Source organism: Pholcus phalangioides, unplaced genomic scaffold, assembly GCF_987345545.1.
Source record: "Pholcus phalangioides strain wild (caught in Gottingen) unplaced genomic scaffold, Ppha-v1.0 ptg000040l_1, whole genome shotgun sequence".
Lineage (NCBI taxonomy): Eukaryota > Metazoa > Arthropoda > Arachnida > Araneae > Pholcidae > Pholcus > Pholcus phalangioides.
In genome coordinates this window covers 6,355,634-6,379,923 of record NW_028301626.1, presented here as the reverse complement: position 1 = coordinate 6,379,923, position 24,290 = coordinate 6,355,634, and the positions used below count along the sequence as shown (strand labels likewise).

Genomic DNA, 24,290 nt, shown 5'->3' with positions numbered 1-24,290 from the left:
TGTTCTCGAAAAAGTAAATCAGCTTTCATGTTGCTTTCGAAGAAGTAAATCAGCATTCATGTTGTTTTCGAAGAAGTAAATCAGCTTTCATGTTGCTCTCGAAGAAGTAAATCAGTTTTTATACACCGCTCTCGAAGATGTAAATCAGCATTCATGTTGTTCTCGAAAAAGTAAATCAGCTTTCATGTTGCTTTCGAAGAAGTAAATCAGCATTCATGTTGTTTTCGAAGAAGTAAATCAGCTTTCATGTTGCTCTCGAAGAAGTAAATCAGCTTTCATGTTGCTCTCGAAGAAGTAAATCAGCTTTCATGTTGCTCTCGAAGAAGTAAATCGGCTTTCATGTTGTTCTCGAAGAAGTAAATCAGCTTTCATGTTGCTCTCGAAGAAGTAAATCAGTTTTTATACACCGCTCTCGAAGATGTAAATCAACTTTCATACAATCCTCAAAGAAAAAAAATCAGCTTTTTATACGGCTCTCGATGAAATGAATAATCAACTTCCCCGCAGCCCTCGAGAGGAAAAGTTTGTAATTCAGTTTTTATACCGCTCTCAAAGAAGGTAAATTGTTTTTTTTTTGTATTGCTCTCGAAGAAATACATAAGCTTTTCAACGGTCTTCGAAGAAGTAAATAAAATCTAACACTGCCCCCCCCCCGAAGAAATAAATCATTTTTAAATGGCCTTTGAAGAAGTAAATGAACCTCTACCTACATGACCATCGAATGAACAATCAAGTTTGAAACGAATCCCAGAAAAATAATCTAAAGTATGGTCCGCAAACCGAAAAGTATCTGCTCCCATCCATGACTACGGGTATGAGAACTAGCTCGAAAATATAATTGCAGTGAAACTTCCTATTAACGGTCGTAAACAGATACGGTCACCCCTCTTATATGGCCGAAAAATAATTTCGTTTTTTTTTTTCTTTCAACTCTTCAATAACAACTCCCTCAGATGCGGTCTCCCCGCTTTTGCGGACGGTTTTTTTTTGTCCCGCTGATGTTCGCAAAAGAGGAGTTTTATTATATTCATTATGATTCTAATAATGTAAAAAAGGTATTTATTCATGCATGAAAAATTACGCTTACATTGTATTTGTATTGCAGAGACGCTTCCTTAGGTCCGTCTACGTATGACTTGACGTTATTAGACTGCCTCCGCGCGATAAAAAAGGTACGTTTAAGCGTGACTTTTGTACCGTCGAGTGCAACAATTTATTTTCATGTGGTAACAATTGTTTTCTAGTCAATTTATAATTATGTTCTCGGTAGCAATGATTGTTGTTGCTTTTTCATGATTGATGATTATTTGAAGATGCTCAGCATGTGTGGAAATCTAATAAAAATTTTCATAATTTCCATTGCAGGCTCTTATAAATGGTTTTTTTAGTTTCGAAAATTTCGACTTGGATGATTACGAGTATTATGAGGTTAGTACACCCCCTGATATGCATTTATTCACTTTACATGACATAAAAAACGATCTATGTGTGTGTGCAGCAGTATTTCTTAATCTTTTCATTCGCCTGTGTCCCCCCCTTTTTAACTATATTTTACTCTCGCGGCACCCCTGGCTTGCCAAGGACCCCTTCCCCTTCAAAGAGCTAGACCCTTTCTTTGCATTTATTGAATTTATTTTTTATCAAATTTGTGAACAAAAGTTTCGTGTGTAAAGTCGATTCAGTGACTGCTCTTTTGAGGATGCCGTCTCAACACCGTGGACTCTCTTGAAGAATGGTGTTCTAGAGCTTATACTTAGCTGGATGTAGGAGCTTAAATATTTACTTAATCTCGTAAATCATGGAATCAGATCTCATCTATGCCCCCGCCCCATTGACATAAACCTCAAGGCCATGCCCGGATGGGCCCACAAGTTAAGATTGATCTGGTTTAATGCACGATGATTTTAGCAGAATATGATGCCCCCACCCCTGCTGGGAGTACCTCCTACGCACTATAGTCACCGGGCCAAATTCGTTGAAACGGCCTCAGTTATATGGACAGTTCTGTTCATTCCGAAAGAAGTCACATTTTTCTCCACCGTATTTCACTCAAAAGCTCCGCTTCTTTACATCTTTACGAAGCGGGGGGGGGGGGGGGGGCATATGGCAGCAGGTTGAGAAACACTGATCTACAGTTTAGATTTTTTGCGGAAAATTCGTGTATTCGTAATTTCCATTGGAAAAGTCCATTGTCGTGAAAACATAAAAAGCTAGCTATATAACCACTATGAGCAAGATTCCTACAGATTCTAAAAAATATATCAGACATTGAATTCACATTAACCGCAAATTCAAAATACAGGTGGCAGCACTGGAAGAGAGTCAGGAAAAGTTAAATCCCCGATTTAATATTGAATAATGTCTTAAAAATGGTTAGTGATAAAAATTTCTACTTTTCAAACACTTTTCGGGTTGCTTTCAAGAATTTAATGCATATTAGGTTGGAGGTTCTCTAACTAGGCGAGCCACAAACCTTTATTAGGAGTGTCGCCCCTGACAAAGATTTTTCGAAAAGATTCTTTGTTTAGCTTCTCTGGGGAGTCATAGATAAGCGTTGAGTAAGGAAAGGGGCGCCGCTGTTGGAAAAAGTTTGAGAACCCCTGTAATAGGTAATAGTGTTAAACCACATACGGGGCCACATTAAATTTTCAAGGCAGTCCGCGGGCCAATTTACGGCCGTTTGTAAACAAAATAAGCACTTAAGAAGTCGGCCACTTTTCTTATGGTCGGGAATTTCCCATGCACGTTATTACAATTCTCCGAAAAGCTGGCTTTCTTTCTCGTATCCTCTCGGAGAGCTTTAACTAGAAAAAAAGTGTAACGACACTCACACATTTTTGTCCCTTGTTGCGGGCCCATAGTAACCAAGCAATACTACTTCTAAACCGTACATGCACCTCGCACACATTCCTCTGCGGAATTTCTAATGAATTGGTTCATGTCCGAAAGGATTGCGTCTGTGGGTATATATGCGTGGCCCGTTCGTATTTATGTTGTTAGAGCTATAAGTGTTTCGTGTTCTACTGGTGCTGCCATCTTTTTCCCCCACATTTTGAAGTGAAAATGGTGGGTGCATGAATTTCCGTGTCATGTATGTATCGTGTTCAAAAAACCAAGCTATACTGCAGTATTTAGAGTTACAACAAGTTGTAAGATGTTTCCATTTTGGAATTATTTTTTTATTTAATACAAACACAACGGCCACAACAAGCGAATTGCCCATCGAGGTGGCTGAAAAGATGCCCATAAAAATATGGATGTCAAATATAATCAAACTACAGAAAGCTAATGTAAAACATATATCACCAAAAAAGAATAAGCATTAATAATATACAGGGTGTACATAAATGAATATCCCAACTTTGCAGGGCTATTGAAGGAAAACTAAACAAAGTGCAAACTTGTTGTTCATCGGAAATCAAAAATCACAGTTGAAAGTTTAAATTCGACTCAGTTATAAGTGTTCAATGTGAGCCCCTACGAGGCGGTACGATAACTCATCCCACACTCTTTGACTCCCCAACTCTCCTAGTAGAGAAAAACTGCCTGGGAGACACCACAACCTGGAATAGTCCCTTACTAAACGATACTGGTGTGACCTTGTCGAAGCAGTTGATTGACAGTGTATTAATAAATCATTTTTCATCCTATCCATCCCGTTTAAAATTTTAAACACTTCGATCATATCCCCCGACACCCGCACTCTTTCAATTTAAACATTCTCAAGAAACCAAGTCTTGTGTGACAACAAGAGCAACTGTAGCTCTTCTCTGCCATCCCCCCCCCCAATCAAAGCAAGTCTATGTCCCTGCGTAGGTATGGTCTCCAAAACCTTACGGCATGCTCCAGAGCAGGGTGAACTAAGCTCTGGAAAAGCGGAAGAATGACTTTAGGATATGGGTTTTGGGGTTCCACATGATCAAACGCCACGAAATCCTTAAAAATCCCGGAACCCGGGGAGCTTTCCAGGAAAAACACTTTTTTGTTACTAATAACTTCCAAAACATATTATTCATTTCGGATGACTCAACAACTTAGAAAACAGTAACGTTACATTTCATAACTTATCAGCGCATTCGGCTGTGAACTGAAAGGTTGGTGGTTTGAGCCCACCCGGTAGAGTGTGCTTTATATAAATTTCACATATTGTAGTGTCTGTGAGATATTGAGAATTCAATTCATATACAATCGTCTGAACTAGCCTCCGTGGCGCAAACGACTAGAGCGTTCGGCTGTTAACCGAAAGGTTGGTGGCTCGAGCCCACCCGGTGGCGCGAGCTTTATATAAATTTCGCTTATTGCACTATGTAATGTCTGTGTGATATTGAGAATTCAATTAATATAAAACGGTGCGACAAGCCTCCATGGCGCAAACGGCTAACGCGTTCGGCTGTTAACCGAACGGTTAATGGTTCGATCCCACCCGTTGGCGTGTGCTGTATATAAATTTCACTTATTGTACTACGTAGTGTCTGTGAGATATTGAGAATTCAATTGATATTCAATGGGCCGACAAGTCTCCGTGGCGCAGACGGCTAGAGCGTACGGCTGTTAAACGAAAGGTTGGTGGTTCGAGACCACCTGGTGGCGTGTGCTTTATATAAATTTTTGTTATTGTACTATGTAGTGTCTGGGAGATATTGAGAATTCGTTTATTATAGAACAGTGTGCCAAGCCTCCGTGCCGCAAACGGCTAGCGCGTTCGGCTGTTAACCGAAAGGTTGGTGGTTCATATAAATTTCACTTACTGTACTATGTAGTGTCTCTGAGATATTGAGAATTCAATTATTATAGAATAGTTTGTCACGCGTCCTTGGCGCAAACGGCTAGAGCGTTCGGCTGTTAACCGAAAGGTTGGTGGTTCGAGCCCACCCGGTGGCGTGTGCTTTATATAAATTTCGCTTATTGTACTATGTTGTGTCTGTGAGATATTGAGAATTCAATTATTATAGAATAGTCTTACAAGCCTCCATGTCGCAAACAACTAACGCGTTCGGCTGTTAACCGAAAGGTTGGTGGTTCCAGACCACCCGGTGGCGTGTGGCTCATAAAAATTTCAATTTTTGTACTATGTAGTGTCTGTGAGATATTGAGTATTCAATTAATATACAATGGGGCGGCAAGTCTCCGTGGCGCAAACGGCTAGCGCGTTCGGCTGATGACCGAAAGGTTGGCGGTTCGATCCCTTCCCATAGCTGCCAAGTCTCCCGAATTTTTCGGGAATCTCCCGAATTTTAACTTCATCGCGCGACCTCCCGAAAAGTTCTTAAATCTCCCGAATTTTTACGAAAACCACAAAAATCCCTAATTGTCCCTAAACATTCCCTACTTCATTAAAAAAAATCCCCGCTTATGAAAACAATCCCTAAGAAATTTCTTGTGGGGCATGAAGCCTTTTTTTTCCCTTTCGAAATGACGTCACACGTCGTAAATGGGGAAATTCCCTTTTTAAGGAAGTTTTACAAACCCTCTGATGGTAACTAGAAAGTTGCTTGTCTTATCCTGCAGGGAAATAGCTTAGCAGCCAATAGTCCTGGATAATAATTGCAGATTGTAGCGACGTGCATGTGGTCAAAACTTCCTCTTCTGTTGAAGTTACGTACGTGCAATATAACAAAGCATGAATACTGATAAGCAAAAATATATTTAATCAATTTTAAAGATACTTATTCCGATGAATTTCCTTTCATCAAACGTTCCAGAAGAGGGCCGACTTTTCCTTTTTGTACAAGTTGTGTTACGGACATAAACATCGGTCATGGAAAGACTGACATGAAAATTCAATTGTTATTATAGAACAGCGTGACAAGCCTCCGTGGCGCAAACGGCTAAGGTGTTCGGCTGTTAACCGAAAGGTTGGTGGTTCGAGCCCAGCCGGTGGCGAGTGCTTTATATAAATTTCACTTATTGTGCTATGTAGTGTCTGTGAGATATTGAAAATTCAATTGTTATTATAGAACAGCGTGACAATCCTCCGTGGCGCAAACGGCTAGCGCGTTCGGCTGTTAACCGAATGGTTGGTGGTTCGAGCCCACCCGGTGGCGTGTGCTTTATATAAATTTCACTTATTGTGCTATGTAGTGTCTGTGAGATATTGAAAATTCAATTGTTATTATAGAACAGCGTGACAATCCTCCGTGGCGCAAACGGCTAACGTGTTCGGCTGTTAACCGAAAGGTTGGTGGTTCGAGCCCACCCGGTGGCGTGTGCTTTATATAAATTTCGCTTATTGTACTATGTAGTGTCTGTGAGATTTTGCAAATTCAATTGTTATTATATATCAGTGTGACAAGCCTCCGTGGCGCAAATGGCTAGCGCGTTCGGCTGTTAACCGAAAGGTTGGTGGTTCGAGCCCACCCGGTGGCGTGTGCTTTATATAAATTTCGCTTAGTGTGCTATGTAGTGTCTGTGAGATATTGCAAATTCAATTATTATTATATATCAGTGTGACAAGCCTCCGTGGTGCAAATGGCTAGCGCGTTCGGCTGTTAACCGAAAGGTTGGTGGTTCGAGCCCACCCGGTGGCGTGTGCTTTATATATATTTCGCTTAGTGTGCTATGTAGTGTTTGTGAGATATTGCAAATTCAATTATTATTATATATCAGTGTGACAAGCCTCCGTGGCGTAAATGGCTAGCGCGTTCGGCTGTTAACCGAAAGGTTGGTGGTTCGAGCCCACCCGGTGGCGTGTGCTTTATATAAATTTCGCTTATTGTACTATGTAGTGTCTGTGAGATATTGCAAATTCAATTATTATTATATATCAGTGTGACAAGCCTCCGTGGCGCAAATGGCTAGCTCGTTCGGCTGTTAACCGAAAGGTTGGTGGTTCGAGCCCACCCGGTGGCGTGTGCTTTATATAAATTTCGCTTATTGTGCTATGTAGTGTCTGTGAGATATTGCAAATTCAATTATTATTATATATCAGTGTGACAAGCCTTCGTGACGCAAATGGCTATCGCGTTCGGCTGTTAACCGAAAGGTTGGTGGTTCGAGCCCACCCGGTGGCGTGTGCTTTATATAAATTTCGCTTATTGTACTATGTAGTGTCTGTGAGATATTGCAAATTCAATTATTATTATATATCAGTGTGACAAGCCTCCGTGGCGCAAATGGCTAGCTCGTTCGGCTGTTAACCGAAAGGTTGGTGGTTCGAGCCCACCCAGTGGCGTGTGCTTTATATATATTTCGCTTAGTGTGCTATGTAGTGTCTGTGAGATATTGCAAATTCAATTATTATTATATATCAGTGTGACAAGCCTCCGTGGCGTAAATGGCTAGCGCGTTCGGCTGTTAACCGAAAGGTTGGTGGTTCGAGCCCACCCGGTGGCGTGTGCTTTATATAAATTTCGCTTATTGTGCTATGTAGTGTCTGTGAGATATTGCAAATTCAATTATTATTATATATCAGTGTGACAAGCCTCCGTGGCGTAAATGGCTAGCGCGTTCGGCTGTTAACCGAAAGGTTGGTGGTTCGAGCCCACCCGGTGGCGTGTGCTTTATATAAATTTCGCTTAGTGTGCTATGTAGTGTCTGTGAGATATTGCAAATTCAATTATTATTATATATCAGTGTGACAAGCCTCCGTGGCGTAAATGGCTAGCGCGTTCGGCTGTTAACCGAAAGGTTGGTGGTTCGAGCCCACCCAGTGGCGTGTGCTTTATATATATTTCGCTTATTGTGCTATGTAGTGTCTGTGAGATATTGCAAATTCAATTATTATTATATATCAGTGTGACAAGCCTCCGTGGCGTAAAGGGCTAGCGCGTTCGGCTGTTAACCGAAAGGTTGGTGGTTCGAGCCCACCCGGTGGCGTGTGCTTTATATAAATTTCGCTTATTGTGCTATGTAGTGTCTGTGAGATATTGCAAATTCAATTATTATTATATATCAGTGTGACAAGCCACCGTGGCGTAAAGGGCTAGCGCGTTCGGCTGTTAACCGAAAGGTTGGTGGTTCGAGCCCACCCGGTGGCGTGTGCTTTATATAAATTTCGCTTATTGTACTATGTAGTGTCTGTGAGATTTTGCAAATTCAATTGTTATTATATATCAGTGTGACAAGCCTCCATAGCGCAAATGGCTAGCGCGTTCTGCTGTTAACCGAAAGGTTGGTGGTTTATATAAATTTCGCTTATTGTGCTATGTAGTGTCTGTGAGATATTGCAAATTCAATTGTTATTATATATCAGTGTGACAAGCCTCCATAGCGCAAACGGCTAGCGCGTTCGGCTGTTAACCGAAAGGTTGGTGGTTCGAGCCCACCCAGTGGCGTGTGCTTTATATATATTTCGCTTAGTGTGCTATGTAGTGTTTGTGAGATATTGCAAATTCAATTGTTATTATATATCAGTGTGACAAGCCTCCGTGGCGTAAATGGCTAGCGCGTTCGGCTGTTAATCGAAAGGTTGGTGGTTCGAGCCCACCCGGTGGCGTGTGCTTTATATAAATTTCGCTTATTGTACTATGTAGTGTCTGTGAGATATTGCAAATTCAATTGTTATTATATATCAGTGTGACAAACCTCCGTGGTGCAAATGGCTAGCGCGTTCGGCTGTTAACCGAAAGGTTGGTGGTTCGAGCCCACCCGGTGGCGTGTGCTTTATATAAATTTCGCTTATTGTGCTATGTAGTGTCTGTGAGATATTGCAAATTCAATTGTTATTATATATCAGTGTGACAAGCCTCCGTGGCGTAAATGGCTAGCGCGTTCGGCTGTTAATCGAAAGGTTGGTGGTTCGAGCCCACATGGTGGCGTGTGCTTTATATAAATTTCGCTTATTGTGCTATGTAGTGTCTGTGAGATATTGAAAATTCAATTGTTATTATAGAACAGCGTTACAAGTCTCCGTGGCGCAAACGGTTAACGTGTTCGGCTGTTAACCGAAAGGTTGGTGGTTCGAGCCCACCCGGTGGCGTGTGCTTTATATAAATTTCACTTATTGTGCTATGTAGTGTCTGTGAGATATTGAAAATTCAATTGTTATTATAGAACAGCGTTACAAGTCTCCGTGGCGCAAACGGTTAACGTGTTCGGCTGTTAACCGAAAGGTTGGTGGTTCGAGCCCACCCGGTGGCGTGTGCTTTATATAAATTTCGCTTATTGTACTATGTAGTGTCTGTGAGATATTGCAAATTCAATTGTTATTATATATCAGTGTGACAAACCTCCGTGGTGCAAATGGCTAGCGCGTTCGGCTGTTAACCGAAAGGTTGGTGGTTCGAGCCCACCCGGTGGCGTGTGCTTTATATAAATTTCGCTTATTGTGCTATGTAGTGTCTGTGAGATATTGCAAATTCAATTGTTATTATAGAACAGCGTTACAAGTCTCCGTGGCGCAAACGGCTAACGTGTTCGGCTGTTAACCGAAAGGTTGGTGGTTCGAACCCACCCGGTGGCGTGTGCTTTATATAAATTTCGCTTATTGTACTATGTAGTGTCTGTGAGATATTGCAAATTCAATTATTATTATATATCAGCGTGATAAGCCTCCGTGGTGCAAACGGCTGACGTGTTCGGCTGTTAACCGAAAGGTTGGTGGTTCGAACCCACCCGGTGGCGTGTGCTTTATATAAATTTCGCTTATTGTGCTATGTAGTGTCTGTGAGATATTGAAAATTCAATTGTTATTATAGAACAGCGTTACAAGTCTCCGTGGCGCAAACGGCTAACGTGTTCGGCTGTTAACCGAAAGGTTGGTGGTTCGAGCCCACCCGGTGGCGTGTGCTTTATATAAATTTCGTTTATTGTGCTATGTAGTGTCTGTGAGATATTGAAAATTCAATTGTTATTATAGAACAGCGTTACAAGTCTCCGTGGCGCAAACGGCTAACGTGTTCGGCTGTTAACCGAAAGGTTGGTGGTTCGAGCCCACCCGGTGGCGTGTGCTTTATATAAATTTCACTTATTGTGCTATGTAGTGTCTGTGAGATATTGCAAATTCAATTATTATTATATATCAGTGTGACAAGCCTCCGTGGCGTAAATGGCTAGCGCGTTCGGCTGTTAACCGAAAGGTTGGTGGTTCGAGCCCACCCGGTGGCGTGTGCTTTATATAAATTTCGTTTATTGTGCTATGTAGTGTCTGTGAGATATTGAAAATTCAATTGTTATTATAGAACAGCGTTACAAGTCTCCGTGGCGCAAACGGCTAACGTGTTCGGCTGTTAACCGAAAGGTTGGTGGTTCGAGCCCACCCGGTGGCGTGTGCTTTATATAAATTTCGCTTATTGTGCTATGTAGTGTCTGTGAGATATTGCAAATTCAATTGTTATTATAGAACAGCGTTACAAGTCTCCGTGGCGCAAACGGCTAACGTGTTCGGCTGTTAACCGAAAGGTTGGTGGTTCGAGCCCACCCGGTGGCGTGTGCTTTATATAAATTTCGCGTAGTGTGCTATGTAGTGTCTGTGAGATATTGCAAATTCAATTGTTATTATATATCAGTGTGACAAGCCTCCGTGGTGCAAACGGCTAACGGGTTCGGCTGTTAACCGAAAGGTTGGTGGTTCGAGCCCACCCGGTGGCGTGTGCTTTATATAAATTTCGCTTATTGTGCTATGTAGTGTCTGTGAGATATTGCAAATTCAATTGTTATTATAGAACAGCGTTGCAAGTCTCCGTGGCGCAAACGGCTAACGTGTTCGGCTGTTAACCGAAAGGTTGGTGGTTCGAACCCACCCGGTGGTGTGTGCTTTATATAAATTTCGCTTATTGTGCTATGTAGTGTCTGTGAGATATTGCAAATTCAATTATTATTATATATCAGTGTGACAAGCCTCCGTGGTGCAAACGGCTAACGTGTTCGGCTGTTAACCGAAAGGTTGGTGGTTCGAGCCCACCCGGTGGCGTGTGCTTTATATAAATTTCGCGTAGTGTGCTATGTAGTGTCTGTGAGATATTGCAAATTCAATTGTTATTATATATCAGTGTGACAAGCCTCCGTGGTGCAAACGGCTAACGTGTTCGGCTGTTAACCGAAAGGTTGGTGGTTCGAACCCACCCGGTGGCGTGTGCTTTATATAAATTTCGCTTATTGTGCTATGTAGTGTCTGTGAGATATTGAAAATTCAATTGTTATTATAGAACAGCGGGACAAGCCTCCGTGGCGCAAACGGTTAACGGGTTCGGCTGTTAACCGAAAGGTTGGTGGTTCGAGCCCACCCGGTGGCGTGTGCTTTATATAAATTTCACTTATTGTGCTATGTAGTGTCTGTGAGATATTGCAAATTCAATTGTTATTATAGAACAGCGGGACAAGCCTCCGTGGCGCAAACGGCTAACGGGTTCGGCTGTTAACCGAAAGGTTGGTGGTTCGAGCCCACCCGGTGGCGTGTGCTTTATATAAATTTCGCTTATTGTGCTATGTAGTGTCTGTGAGATATTGCAAATTCAATTGTTATTATAGAACAGCGTTACAAGTCTCCGTGGCGCAAACGGCTAACGTGTTCGGCTGTTAACCGAAAGGTTGGTGGTTCGAACCCACCCGGTGGCGTGTGCTTTATATAAATTTCGCTTATTGTGCTATGTAGTGTCTGTGAGATATTGCAAATTCAATTATTATTATATATCAGTGTGACAAGCCTCCGTGGTGCAAACGGCTAACGTGTTCGGCTGTTAACCGAAAGGTTGGTGGTTCGAGCCCACCCGGTGGCGTGTGCTTTATATAAATTTCGCGTAGTGTGCTATGTAGTGTCTGTGAGATATTGCAAATTCAATTGTTATTATATATCAGTGTGACAAGCCTCCGTGGTGCAAACGGCTAACGTGTTCGGCTGTTAACCGAAAGGTTGGTGGTTCGAGCCCACCCGGTGGCGTGTGCTTTATATAAATTTCGCTTATTGTGCTATGTAGTGTCTGTGAGATATTGCAAATTCAATTGTTATTATAGAACAGTGTACAAGTCTCCGTGGCGCAAACGGCTAACGTGTTCGGCTGTTAACCGAAAGGTTGGTGGTTCGAACCCACCCGGTGGCGTGTGCTTTATATAAATTTCGCTTATTGTGCTATGTAGTGTCTGTGAGATATTGCAAATTCAATTATTATTATATATCAGTGTGACAAGCCTCCGTGGTGCAAACGGCTAACGTGTTCGGCTGTTAACCGAAAGGTTGGTGGTTCGAACCCACCCGGTGGCGTGTGCTTTATATAAATTTCGCTTATTGTGCTATGTAGTGTCTGTGAGATATTGCAAATTCAATTATTATTATATATCAGTGTGACAAGCCTCCGTGGCGTAAATGGCTAGCGCGTTCGGCTGTTAACCGAAAGGTTGGTGGTTCGAGCCCACCCGGTGGCGTGTGCTTTATATAAATTTCGCTTATTGTGCTATGTAGTGTCTGTGAGATATTGCAAATTCAATTGTTATTATAGAACAGCGTTACAAGTCTCCGTGGCGCAAACGGCTAACGTGTTCGGCTGTTAACCGAAAGGTTGGTGGTTCGAGCCCACCCGGTGGCGTGTGCTTTATATAAATTTCGCTTATTGTGCTATGTAGTGTCTGTGAGATATTGCAAATTCAATTATTATTATATATCAGCGTGACAAGCCTCCGTGGCGTAAATGGCTAGCGCGTTCGGCTGTTAACCGAAAGGTTGGTGGTTCGAGCCCACCCGGTGGCGTGTGCTTTATATAAATTTCGCTTATTGTGCTATGTAGTGTCTGTGAGATATTGCAAATTCAATTGTTATTATAGAACAGCGTTGCAAGTCTCCGTGGCGCAAACGGCTAACGTGTTCGGCTGTTAACCGAAAGGTTGGTGGTTCGAGCCCACCCGGTGGCGTGTGCTTTATATAAATTTCCCTTATTGTACTATGTAGTGTCTGTGAGATATTGCAAATTCAATTGTTATTATATATCAGTGTGACAAGCCTCCGTGGTGCAAACGGCTAACGTGTTCGGCTGTTAACCGAAAGGTTGGTGGTTCGAGCCCACCCGGTGGCGTGTGCTTTATATAAATTTCGTGTAGTGTGCTATGTAGTGTCTGTGAGATATTGCAAATTCAATTGTTATTATATATCATTGTGACAAGCCTCCGTGGTGCAAACGGCTAACGTGTTCGGCTGTTAACCGAAAGGTTGGTGGTTCGAACCCACCCGGTGGCGTGTGCTTTATATAAATTTCGCTTATTGTGCTATGTAGTGTCTGTGAGATATTGCAAATTCAATTATTATTATATATCAGTGTGACAAGCCTCCGTGGCGTAAATGGCTAGCGCGTTCGTCTGTTAACCGAAAGGTTGGTGGTTCGAGCCCACCCGGTGGCGTGTGCTTTATATAAATTTCGCTTATTGTGCTATGTAGTGTCTGTGAGATATTGCAAATTCAATTGTTATTATAGAACAGCGGGACAAGCCTCCGTGGCGCAAACGGCTAACGGGTTCGGCTGTTAACCGAAAGGTTGGTGGTTCGAGCCCACCCGGTGGCGTGTGCTTTATATAAATTTCGCTTATTGTACTATGTAGTGTCTGTGAGATATTGAAAATTCAATTGTTATTATATATCAGTGTGACAAGCCTCCGTGGTGCAAACGGCTAGCGCGTTCGGCTGTTAACCGAAAGGTTGGTGGTTCGAGCCCACCCGGTGGCGTGTGCTTTATATAAATTTCGCGTAGTGTGCTATGTAGTGTCTGTGAGATATTGCAAATTCAATTGTTATTATAGAACAGCGTTACAAGTTTCCGTGGCGCAAACGGCTAACGTGTTCGGCTGTTAACCGAAAGGATGGTGGTTCGAGCCCACCCGGTGGCGTGTGCTTTATATAAATTTCGCTTATTGTGCTATGTAGTGTCTGTGAGATATTGCAAATTCAATTATTATTATATATCAGTGTGACAAGCCTCCGTGGCGTAAATGGCTAGCGCGTTCGGCTGTTAACCGAAAGGTTGGTGGTTCGAGCCCACCCGGTGGCGTGTGCTTTATATAAATTTCGCTTATTGTGCTATGTAGTGTCTGTGAGATATTGCAAATTCAATTATTATTATATATCAGTGTGACAAGCCTCCGTGGCGTAAATGGCTAGCGCGTTCGGCTGTTAACCGAAAGGTTGGTGGTTCGAGCCCACCCGGTGGCGTGTGCTTTATATAAATTTCGCTTATTGTGCTATGTAGTGTCTGTGAGATATTGCAAATTCAATTGTTATTATAGAACAGCGTTACAAGTCTCCGTGGCGCAAACGGCTAGCGTGTTCGGCTGTTAACCGAAAGGTTGGTGGTTCGAGCCCACCCGGTGGCGTGTGCTTTATATAAATTTCGCTTATTGTACTATGTAGTGTCTGTGAGATATTGCAAATTCAATTGTTATTATATATCAGTGTGACAAGCCTCCGTGGTGCAAACGGCTAACGTGTTCGGCTGTTAACCGAAAGGTTGGTGGTTCGAACCCACCCGGTGGCGTGTGCTTTATATAAATTTCGCTTATTGTGCTATGTAGTGTCTGTGAGATATTGCAAATTCAATTATTATTATATATCAGTGTGACAAGCCTCCGTGGCGTAAATGGCTAGCGCGTTCGGCTGTTAACCGAAAGGTTGGTGGTTCGAGCTCACCCGGTGGCGTGTGCTTTATATAAATTTCGCTTATTGTGCTATGTAGTGTCTGTGAGATATTGCAAATTCAATTATTATTATATATCAGTGTGACAAGCCTCCGTGGCGTAAATGGCTAGCGCGTTCGGCTGTTAACCGAAAGGTTGGTGGTTCGAGCCCACCCGGTGGCGTGTGCTTTATATAAATTTCGCTTATTGTGCTATGTAGTGTCTGTGAGATATTGCAAATTCAATTATTATTATATATCAGTGTGACAAGCCTCCGTGGCGTAAATGGCTAACGTGTTCGGCTGTTAACCGAAAGGTTGGTGGTTCGAGCCCACCCGGTGGCGTGTGCTTTATATAAATTTCGCTTATTGTACTATGTAGTGTCTGTGAGATATTGCAAATTCAATTGTTATTATATATCAGTGTGACAAGCCTCCGTGGCGCAAACGGCTAACGTGTTCGGCTGTTAACCGAAAGGTTGGTGGTTCGAACCCACCCGGTGGCGTGTGCTTTATATAAATTTCGCTTATTGTGCTATGTAGTGTCTGTGAGATATTGCAAATTCAATTATTATTATATATCAGTGTGACAAGCCTCCGTGGCGTAAATGGCTAGCGCGTTCGGCTGTTAACCGAAAGGTTGGTGGTTCGAGCCCACCCGGTGGCGTGTGCTTTATATAAATTTCGCTTATTGTGCTATGTAGTGTCTGTGAGATATTGCAAATTCAATTATTATTATATATCAGTGTGACAAGCCTCCGTGGCGTAAATGGCTAACGTGTTCGGCTGTTAACCGAAAGGTTGGTGGTTCGAGCCCACCCGGTGGCGTGTGCTTTATATAAATTTCGCTTATTGTACTATGTAGTGTCTGTGAGATATTGCAAATTCAATTGTTATTATATATCAGTGTGACAAGCCTCCGTGGCGCAAACGGCTAACGTGTTCGGCTGTTAACCGAAAGGTTGGTGGTTCGAACCCACCCGGTGGCGTGTGCTTTATATAAATTTCGCTTATTGTGCTATGTAGTGTCTGTGAGATATTGCAAATTCAATTATTATTATATATCAGTGTGACAAGCCTTCGTGGCGTAAATGGCTAGCGCGTTCGGCTGTTAACCGAAAGGTTGGTGGTTCGAGCCCACCCGGTGGCGTGTGCTTTATATAAATTTCGCTTATTGTGCTATGTAGTGTCTGTGAGATATTGAAAATTCAATTGTTATTATAGAACAGCGTTACAAGTCGCCGTGGCGCAAACGGCTAACGTGTTCGGCTGTTAACCGAAAGGTTGGTGGTTCGAGCCCACCCGGTGGCGTGTGCTTTATATAAATTTCGCTTATTGTGCTATGTAGTGTCTGTGAGATATTGCAAATTCAATTATTATTATATATCAGTGTGACAAGCCTCCGTGGCGTAAATGGCTAGCGCGTTCGGCTGTTAACCGAAAGGTTGGTGGTTCGAGCCCACCCGGTGGCGTGTGCTTTATATAAATTTCGCTTATTGTGCTATGTAGTGTCTGTGAGATATTGCAAATTCAATTGTTATTATAGAACAGCGTTACAAGTCTCCGTGGCGCAAACGGCTAGCGTGTTCGGCTGTTAACCGAAAGGTTGGTGGTTCGAGCCCACCCGGTGGCGTGTGCTTTATATAAATTTCGCTTATTGTACTATGTAGTGTCTGTGAGATATTGCAAATTCAATTGTTATTATATATCAGTGTGACAAGCCTCCGTGGTGCAAACGGCTAACGTGTTCGGCTGTTAACCGAAAGGTTGGTGGTTCGAACCCACCCGGTGGCGTGTGCTTTATATAAATTTCGCTTATTGTGCTATGTAGTGTCTGTGAGATATTGCAAATTCAATTATTATTATATATCAGTGTGACAAGCCTCCGTGGCGTAAATGGCTAGCGCGTTCGGCTGTTAACCGAAAGGTTGGTGGTTCGAGCCCACCCGGTGGCGTGTGCTTTATATAAATTTCGCTTATTGTGCTATGTAGTGTCTGTGAGATATTGAAAATTCAATTGTTATTATAGAACAGCGTTACAAGTCTCCGTGGCGTAAACGGCTAACGTGTTCGGCTGTTAACCGAAAGGTTGGTGGTTCGAGCCCACCCGGTGGCGTGTGCTTTATATAAATTTCGCTTATTGTGCTATGTAGTGTCTGTGAGATATTGCAAATTCAATTGTTATTATAGAACAGCGTTACAAGTCTCCGTGGCGCAAACGGCTAACGTGTTCGGCTGTTAACCGAAAGGTTGGTGGTTCGAGCCCACCCGGTGGCGTGTGCTTTATATAAATTTCGCTTATTGTGCTATGTAGTGTCTGTGAGATATTGCAAATTCAATTATTATTATATATCAGTGTGACAAGCCTCCGTGGCGTAAATGGCTAGCGCGTTCGGCTGTTAACCGAAAGGTTGGTGGTTCGAGCCCACCCGGTGGCGTGTGCTTTATATAAATTTCGCTTATTGTGCTATGTAGTGTCTGTGAGATATTGCAAATTCAATTATTATTATATATCAGTGTGACAAGCCTCCGTGGCGTAAATGGCTAGCGCGTTCGGCTGTTAACCGAAAGGTTGGTGGTTCGAGCCCACCCGGTGGCGTGTGCTTTATATAAATTTCGCTTATTGTGCTATGTAGTGTCTGTGAGATATTGCAAATTCAATTGTTATTATAGAACAGCGTTACAAGTCTCCGTGGCGCAAACGGCTAACGTGTTCGGCTGTTAACCGAAAGGTTGGTGGTTCGAGCCCACCCGGTGGCGTGTGCTTTATATAAATTTCGCTTATTGTACTATGTAGTGTCTGTGAGATATTGCAAATTCAATTGTTATTATATATCAGTGTGACAAGCCTCCGTGGTGCAAACGGCTAACGTGTTCGGCTGTTAACCGAAAGGTTGGTGGTTCGAACCCACCCGGTGGCGTGTGCTTTATATAAATTTCGCTTATTGTGCTATGTAGTGTCTGTGAGATATTGCAAATTCAATTGTTATTATAGAACAGCGTTACAAGTCTCCGTGGCGCAAACGGCTAACGTGTTCGGCTGTTAACCGAAAGGTTGGTGGTTCGAGCCCACCCGGTGGCGTGTGCTTTATATAAATTTCGCTTATTGTGCTATGCAGTGTCTGTGAGATATTGAAAATTCAATTGTTATTATAGAACAGCGGGACAAGCCTCCGTGGCGCAAACGGCTAACGGGTTCGGCTGTTAACCGAAAGGTTGGTGGTTCGAGCCCACCCGGTGGCGTGTGCTTTATATAAATTTCGCGTAGTGTGCTATGTAGTGTCTGTGAGATATTGCAAATTCAATTGTTATTATATATCAGTGTGACAAGCCTCCGTGGTGCAAACGGCTAACGTGTTCGGCTGTTAACCGAAAGGTTGGTGGTTCGAACCCACCCGGTGGCGTGTGCTTTATATAAATTTCGCTTATTGTGCTATGTAGTGTCTGTGAGATATTGCAAATTCAATTATTATTATATATCAGTGTGACAAGCCTCCGTGGCGTAAATGGCTAGCGCGTTCGGCTGTTAACCGAAAGGTTGGTGGTTCGAGCCCACCCGGTGGCGTGTGCTTTATATAAATTTCGCTTATTGTGCTATGTAGTGTCTGTGAGATATTGAAAATTCAATTGTTATTATAGAACAGCGTTACAAGTCTCCGTGGCGCAAACGGCTAACGTGTTCGGCTGTTAACCGAAAGGTTGGTGGTTCGAGCCCACCCGGTGGCGTGTGCTTTATATAAATTTCGCTTATTGTGCTATGTAGTGTCTGTGAGATATTGCAAATTCAATTATTATTATATATCAGTTTGACAAGCCTCCGTGGCGTAAATGGCTAGCGCGTTCGGCTGTTAACCGAAAGGTTGGTGGTTCGAGCCCACCCGATGGCGTGAGCTTTATATAAATTTCGCTTATTGTGCTATGTAGTGTCTGTGAGATATTGCAAATTCAATTGTTATTATAGAACAGAGTTACAAGTCTCCGTGGCGCAAACGGCTAACGTGTTCGGCTGTTAACCGAAAGGTTGGTGGTTCGAGCCCGCCCGGTGGCGTGTGCTTTATATAAATTTCGCTTATTGTGCTATGTAGTGTCTGTGAGATATTGCAAATTCAATTATTATTATATATCAGTGTGACAAGCCTCCGTGGCGTAAATGGCTAGCGCGTTCGGCTGTTAACCGAAAGGTTGGTGGTTCGTGCCCACCCGGTGGCGTGTGCTTTATATAAATTTCGCTTGTTGTGCTATGTAGTGTCTGTGAGATATTGCAAATTCAATTATTATTATATATCAGTGTGACAAGCCTCCGTGGCGTAAATGGCTAGCGCGTTCGGCTGTTAACCGAAAGGTTGGTGGTTCGAGCCCACCCGGTGGCGTGTGCTTTATATAAATTTCGCTTATTGTGCTATGTAGTGTCTGTGAGATATTGCAAATTCAATTATTATTATATATCAGTGTGACAAGCCGCCGTGGCGCAAATGGCTAGCTCGTTCGGCTGTTAACCGAAAGGTTGGTGGTTCGAGCCCACCCGGTGGCGTGTGCTTTATATATATTTCGCTTAGTGTGCTATGTAGGGTCTGTGAGATATTGAAAATTCAATTGTTATTATAGAACAGCGTTACAAGTCTCTGTGGCGCAAACGGCTAACGTGTTCGGCTGTTAACCGAAAGGTTGGTGGTTCGAGCCCACCCGGTGGCGTGTGCTTTATATAAATTTCACTTATTGTGCTATGTAGTGTCTGTGAGATATTGAAAATTCAATTGTTATTATAGAACAGCGTGACAAGCCTCCGTGGCGATAACGGCTAGCGCGTTCGGCTGTTAACCGAAAGTTTGGTGGTTCGAGCCCACTCGGTGGCGTGTGCTTTATATAAATTTCACTTATTGTGCTATGTAGTGTCTGTGAGATATTGCAAATTCAATTATTATTATATACTAGCTGATACCCGGCGACGTTGCCCGCCCCGTAAAAAATTTATATATGTATAGCTTATTAATTACTTCTTAATCAAAAAAATTTCTGCATCAAGTAAGAGAAAATTACTTTTATATTTAAATATTTTAATTAAAATCTTCAGGCAATCGCTTGTGGGTACACAATATTTTTTCTTTTTCCATCTGGTGTGTAGATGTACAAATTTTTGCTATTGCCAACACGCGAACAGGTGACGAAAAGGTGTGAAAAACAGGGCTCAAGTAAGTTGATACCTGCCACTGCTAACAACTGGCCTTGCACTTTGTTGATTGTCATGGCAAAAGCTAAACGAATCGGGAACTGTAATCGCTTGAAAGTGAATGGCATTTCTTCGGTGATAATTGGGATACGTGGAATGAAGACTTCTTTTTCTTTGTAACATCCAGTTAGAATCGTTGCTTCAATGATGTAATTGTGCAATTTCTTCACGCAGAGTCTGTTGCCATAGCAGAGTATCGGTGTCTCCAAATTTCTTAAAAGCATTACAGGTGCTCCGACTTTGAGGGTCAAATTGTGTGATGGCACACCCAGAATATCCAAAGAGTTCAGAAATTCTGCAGGATACAGAACTGTCTGCTCTGTGTCTGTGACAGTGTCAACCGATTTGTAAGATGTGGAGTCTCCCGGAATAATTTTTAGGATTTTCTCGTTGATCTTGTTCACACTGTCATTTTTCGGTGCCACAATCGCTCTCTCACAAAGCCACTCATGGTTTCGGTGATTTTGTTGAATGTTTGGGAAGACTTTGTCTGCAAGTTCTTGAACTGAGTTTAACAACAGGCAAAATCCAAAACCCCCTCCCCCCCCCTCGATGCTGACGTAATACTTGAATGGCCCCATACGTGGAATGAAGACGTCTTCTCCTTTGGCCCATCCAGTTAGAATCGGTGCTTCGATGATGTAATTGTGCAATTTCTTCACGCAGAGTCTGCTGCCATTGCAGAGTCTCGGTGTCTCCAAATTTCTTAAGAGCATTATAGATGCTCCGAATATGAGGGTCAAATTGTGTGATGGCACACCCAGAATATCCAAAGAGTTAAGAAATTCTGCAGGATACAGAACTGTCTGCGCTGTGTCTGTGACAGTGTCAATCGATTTGTAAGATGTGGAGTCTCCCGGAATAATTTTTAGGATTTTTCCGTTGATCTTGTTCACACTCATTTTTCGGTGCCAGAATCGCACTCTCACAAAGCCACTCATGGTTTCGGTGATTCTGTTGAATGTTTGGGAACACTTTGTCTGCAAGTTCTTGAACTGAGTTTATATATATAATAACTGGCAAAATCCATTTGGGAACGTTATCAGTCCAGTCAGTCCAGTGGGTCTACGGGAATTCTTCCATTGCCAAGTTTGATCAACTGATGTGAAAATGATAGCAGTGCTGAGTCATTTTGCAGTTGAACTCGCATGTTGGTGGATAATGATAATTTTTTAGCTTCGTGCCAGAGTGTTGATGTCCTAACAAACTCGAGGCGACCACCGATAGACAGAACCTTCACTTCCAACCCATCTCACTAATGGCAGTAAATTGCAATGTAGCGATATGGCCAGAGTTGGTGTTTGGTGAAGTAGAGTGCTGATGATTTGAGGCAAGCATTGAGTTCATCAGCTGGCGTAGAACATTTTTATTCCCTGTTTTATCGTCGTAGTTGTTGTTCTCTGTTGTTAGTGACGTCAGATGTCCAGCTTCTGCAGCGAATATTATTCAAACTCCTTTTAAGCATTTTTTAAATTGAAACTATACCTCAACGATGGGTGGTTGATGAGATAAAGGCCACATTAGCACTTACCGAACACCCTGTATACATGCAAGCAACAATACCCGGCGCTTCCCGGGTTTTTTTTAATTACTGGGAGGATTGGAAAAGAGCCAAACCGTTACAAATTAATAAACTGTTATGATGGCAGCGTTAAAGATGTGACAAACTATTGTAAAGGCATATACATGTCTGAAACGCATTGTTGGGAACCACGGTAACCAAAGTAAACGTTCCGAAAGTAATTGTTGAGGCCCCAAAACTATTGTTGCCCGGCAGTTTTTCGACCATTTCGGGCATTTGCCCAGCTCTGACGAAGTTTTAAAGTAGCCTACGGTTCAATCCCGGACCTGTTTGGTATATGTGCAAAATCTGGCGACGATCGGTCTAAAACTGTAGATTTGTATAAAGAGCATACATACATACATACATACATACATACATACATACATACATACTTTCACATTTATATATAAGATCAGTGTGACAAGCCTCCGTGGCGCAAATGGCTAGCGCGTTCGGCTGTTAACCGAAAGGTTGGTGGTTCGAGCCCACCCAGTGGCGTGTGCTTTATATAAATTTCGCTTAGTGTGCTATGTAGTGTCTGTGAGATATTGCAAATTCAATTATTATTATATATCAGTGTGACAAGCCTCCGTGGCGTAAATGGCTAGTGCGTTCGGCTGTTAACCGAAAGGTTGGTGGTTCGAACCCACCCGGTGGCGTGTGGTTTATATAAATTTCACTTATTGTGCTATGTAGTGTCTGTGAGATATTGAAAATTCAATTGTTATTATAGAACAGCGTAACAAGCCTCCGTGGCGCAAACGGCTAGCGCGTTCGGCTGTTAACCGAAAGGTTGGTGGTTCGAGCCCACCCGGTGGCGTGTGCTTTATTTAATTTTCGCTTATTGTGCTATGTAGTGTCTGTGAGATATTGCAAATTCAATTATTATTATATATCAGTGTGACAAGCCTCCGTGGCGCAAATGGCTAGCGCGTTCGGCTGTTAACCGAAAGGTTGGTGGTTCGAGCCCACCCGGTGGCGTGTGCTTTATATAAATTTCGCTTATTGTGCTATGTAGTGTTTGTGAGATATTGAAAATTCAATTGTTATTATAGAACAGCGTTACAAGTCTCCGTGGCGCAAACGGCTAGCGCGTTCGGCTGTTAACCGAAAGGTTGGTGGTTCGAGCCCACCCAGTGGCGTGTGCTTTATATAAATTTCGCTTAGTGTGCTATGTAGTGTCTGTGAGATATTGCAAATTCAATTATTATTATATATCAGTGTGACAAGCCTCCGTGGCGTAAATGGCTAGTGCGTTCGGCTGTTAACCGAAAGGTTGGTGGTTCGAACCCACCCGGTGGCGTGTGGTTTATATAAATTTCACTTATTGTGCTATGTAGTGTCTGTGAGATATTGAAAATTCAATTGTTATTATAGAACAGCGTAACAAGCCTCCGTGGCGCAAACGGCTAGCGCGTTCGGCTGTTAACCGAAAGGTTGGTGGTTCGAGCCCACCCGGTGGCGTGTGCTTTATTTAATTTTCGCTTATTGTGCTATGTAGTGTCTGTGAGATATTGCAAATTCAATTATTATTATATATCAGTGTGACAAGCCTCCGTGGCGCAAATGGCTAGCGCGTTCGGCTGTTAACCGAAAGGTTGGTGGTTCGAGCCCACCCGGTGGCGTGTGCTTTATATAAATTTCGCTTATTGTGCTATGTAGTGTTTGTGAGATATTGAAAATTCAATTGTTATTATAGAACAGCGTTACAAGTCTCCGTGGCGCAAACGGCTAACGTGTTCGGCAGTTAACCGAAAGGTTGGTGGTTCGAGCCCACCCGGTGGCGTGTGGTTTATATAAATTTCACTTATTGTGCTATGTAGTGTCTGTGAGATATTGAAAATTCAATTGTTATTATAGAACAGCGTAACAAGCCTCCGTGGCGCAAACGGCTAGCGCGATCGGCTGTTAACCGAAAGGTTGGTGGTTCGAGCCCACCCGGTGGCGTGTGCTTTATATAAATTTCACTTATTGTGCTATGTAGTGTCTGTGAGATATTGAAAATTCAATTGTTATTATAGAACAGCGTTACAAGTCTCCGTGGCGCAAACGGCTAACGTGTTCGGCAGTTAACCGAAAGGTTGGTGGTTCGAGCCCACCCGGTGGCGTGTGGTTTATATAAATTTCACTTATTGTGCTATGTAGTGTCTGTGAGATATTGAAAATTCAATTGTTATTATAGAACAGCGTAACAAGCCTCCGTGGCGCAAACGGCTAGCGCGATCGGCTGTTAACCGAAAGGTTGGTGGTTCGAGCCCACCCGGTGGCGTGTGCTTTATTTAATTTTCGCTTATTGTGCTATGTAGTGTCTGTGAGATATTGCAAATTCAATTATTATTATATATCAGTGTGACAAGCCTCCGTGGCGCAAATGGCTAGCGCGTTCGGCTGTTAACCGAAAGGTTGGTGGTTCGAGCCCACCCGGTGGCGTGTGCTTTATATAAATTTCGCTTATTGTGCTATGTAGTGTTTGTGAGATATTGCAAATTCAATTGTTATTATATATCAGTGTGACAAGTCTCCGTGGCGTAAATGGCTAGTGCGTTCGGCTGTTAACCGAAAGGTTGGTGGTTCGAGCCCACCCGGTGGCGTGTGCTTTATATAAATTTCACTTATTGTGCTATGTAGTGTCTGTGAGATATTGAAAATTCAATTGTTATTATAGAACAGCGTAACAAGCCTCCGTGGCGCAAACGGCTAGCGCGATCGGCTGTTAACCGAAAGGTTGGTGGTTCGAGCCCACCCGGTGGCGTGTGCTTTATTTAATTTTCGCTTATTGTGCTATGTAGTGTCTGTGAGATATTGCAAATTCAATTATTATTATATATCAGTGTGACAAGCCTCCGTGGCGCAAATGGCTAGCGCGTTCGGCTGTTAGCCGAAAGGTTGGTGGTTCGAGCCCACCCGGTGGCGTGTGCTTTATATAAATTTCGCTTATTGTGCTATGTAGTGTCTGTGAGATATTGCAAAT

At 42.8% G+C, this 24,290-nt stretch overlaps 1 protein-coding gene and 23 non-coding genes across 24 annotated transcripts in view; all 24 read left to right on the top strand.

The window, feature by feature from the left end:
• LOC149065338 (dual specificity protein phosphatase CDC14A-like) overlaps positions 1 to 24,290 on the top strand; it is a 192,430-nt gene that overhangs the window by 97,863 nt on the left and 70,277 nt on the right. Inside the window, exons 6-7 of the mRNA XM_089254120.1 lie at positions 1,106 to 1,172; positions 1,366 to 1,428. Coding sequence (XP_089110246.1) covers positions 1,106 to 1,172; positions 1,366 to 1,428 — 130 coding nt within the window. The remainder of the gene's footprint in view (positions 1 to 1,105; positions 1,173 to 1,365; positions 1,429 to 24,290) is intronic.
• TRNAN-GUU (transfer RNA asparagine (anticodon GUU)) lies at positions 6,293 to 6,366 on the top strand. Its single transcript has one exon. It is a non-coding gene; the product is annotated as a tRNA-Asn (tRNA).
• Positions 6,615 to 6,688, top strand: TRNAN-GUU (transfer RNA asparagine (anticodon GUU)). The gene has a single exon. It is a non-coding gene; the product is annotated as a tRNA-Asn (tRNA).
• On the top strand, positions 7,259 to 7,332 carry TRNAN-GUU (transfer RNA asparagine (anticodon GUU)). Its single transcript has one exon. It is a non-coding gene; the product is annotated as a tRNA-Asn (tRNA).
• Positions 7,420 to 7,493, top strand: TRNAN-GUU (transfer RNA asparagine (anticodon GUU)). Its single transcript has one exon. It is a non-coding gene; the product is annotated as a tRNA-Asn (tRNA).
• On the top strand, positions 7,903 to 7,976 carry TRNAN-GUU (transfer RNA asparagine (anticodon GUU)). Its single transcript has one exon. It is a non-coding gene; the product is annotated as a tRNA-Asn (tRNA).
• On the top strand, positions 9,971 to 10,044 carry TRNAN-GUU (transfer RNA asparagine (anticodon GUU)). Its single transcript has one exon. It is a non-coding gene; the product is annotated as a tRNA-Asn (tRNA).
• TRNAN-GUU (transfer RNA asparagine (anticodon GUU)) lies at positions 12,224 to 12,297 on the top strand. Its single transcript has one exon. It is a non-coding gene; the product is annotated as a tRNA-Asn (tRNA).
• On the top strand, positions 12,546 to 12,619 carry TRNAN-GUU (transfer RNA asparagine (anticodon GUU)). The gene has a single exon. It is a non-coding gene; the product is annotated as a tRNA-Asn (tRNA).
• On the top strand, positions 13,834 to 13,907 carry TRNAN-GUU (transfer RNA asparagine (anticodon GUU)). Its single transcript has one exon. It is a non-coding gene; the product is annotated as a tRNA-Asn (tRNA).
• On the top strand, positions 13,995 to 14,068 carry TRNAN-GUU (transfer RNA asparagine (anticodon GUU)). Its single transcript has one exon. It is a non-coding gene; the product is annotated as a tRNA-Asn (tRNA).
• Positions 14,639 to 14,712, top strand: TRNAN-GUU (transfer RNA asparagine (anticodon GUU)). The gene has a single exon. It is a non-coding gene; the product is annotated as a tRNA-Asn (tRNA).
• TRNAN-GUU (transfer RNA asparagine (anticodon GUU)) lies at positions 15,122 to 15,195 on the top strand. Its single transcript has one exon. It is a non-coding gene; the product is annotated as a tRNA-Asn (tRNA).
• On the top strand, positions 15,927 to 16,000 carry TRNAN-GUU (transfer RNA asparagine (anticodon GUU)). The gene has a single exon. It is a non-coding gene; the product is annotated as a tRNA-Asn (tRNA).
• TRNAN-GUU (transfer RNA asparagine (anticodon GUU)) lies at positions 16,410 to 16,483 on the top strand. Its single transcript has one exon. It is a non-coding gene; the product is annotated as a tRNA-Asn (tRNA).
• TRNAN-GUU (transfer RNA asparagine (anticodon GUU)) lies at positions 16,893 to 16,966 on the top strand. Its single transcript has one exon. It is a non-coding gene; the product is annotated as a tRNA-Asn (tRNA).
• Positions 17,054 to 17,127, top strand: TRNAN-GUU (transfer RNA asparagine (anticodon GUU)). The gene has a single exon. It is a non-coding gene; the product is annotated as a tRNA-Asn (tRNA).
• TRNAN-GUU (transfer RNA asparagine (anticodon GUU)) lies at positions 18,020 to 18,093 on the top strand. Its single transcript has one exon. It is a non-coding gene; the product is annotated as a tRNA-Asn (tRNA).
• Positions 18,825 to 18,898, top strand: TRNAN-GUU (transfer RNA asparagine (anticodon GUU)). The gene has a single exon. It is a non-coding gene; the product is annotated as a tRNA-Asn (tRNA).
• Positions 22,066 to 22,139, top strand: TRNAN-GUU (transfer RNA asparagine (anticodon GUU)). The gene has a single exon. It is a non-coding gene; the product is annotated as a tRNA-Asn (tRNA).
• TRNAN-GUU (transfer RNA asparagine (anticodon GUU)) lies at positions 22,227 to 22,300 on the top strand. Its single transcript has one exon. It is a non-coding gene; the product is annotated as a tRNA-Asn (tRNA).
• On the top strand, positions 22,710 to 22,783 carry TRNAN-GUU (transfer RNA asparagine (anticodon GUU)). Its single transcript has one exon. It is a non-coding gene; the product is annotated as a tRNA-Asn (tRNA).
• On the top strand, positions 22,871 to 22,944 carry TRNAN-GUU (transfer RNA asparagine (anticodon GUU)). The gene has a single exon. It is a non-coding gene; the product is annotated as a tRNA-Asn (tRNA).
• TRNAN-GUU (transfer RNA asparagine (anticodon GUU)) lies at positions 23,676 to 23,749 on the top strand. Its single transcript has one exon. It is a non-coding gene; the product is annotated as a tRNA-Asn (tRNA).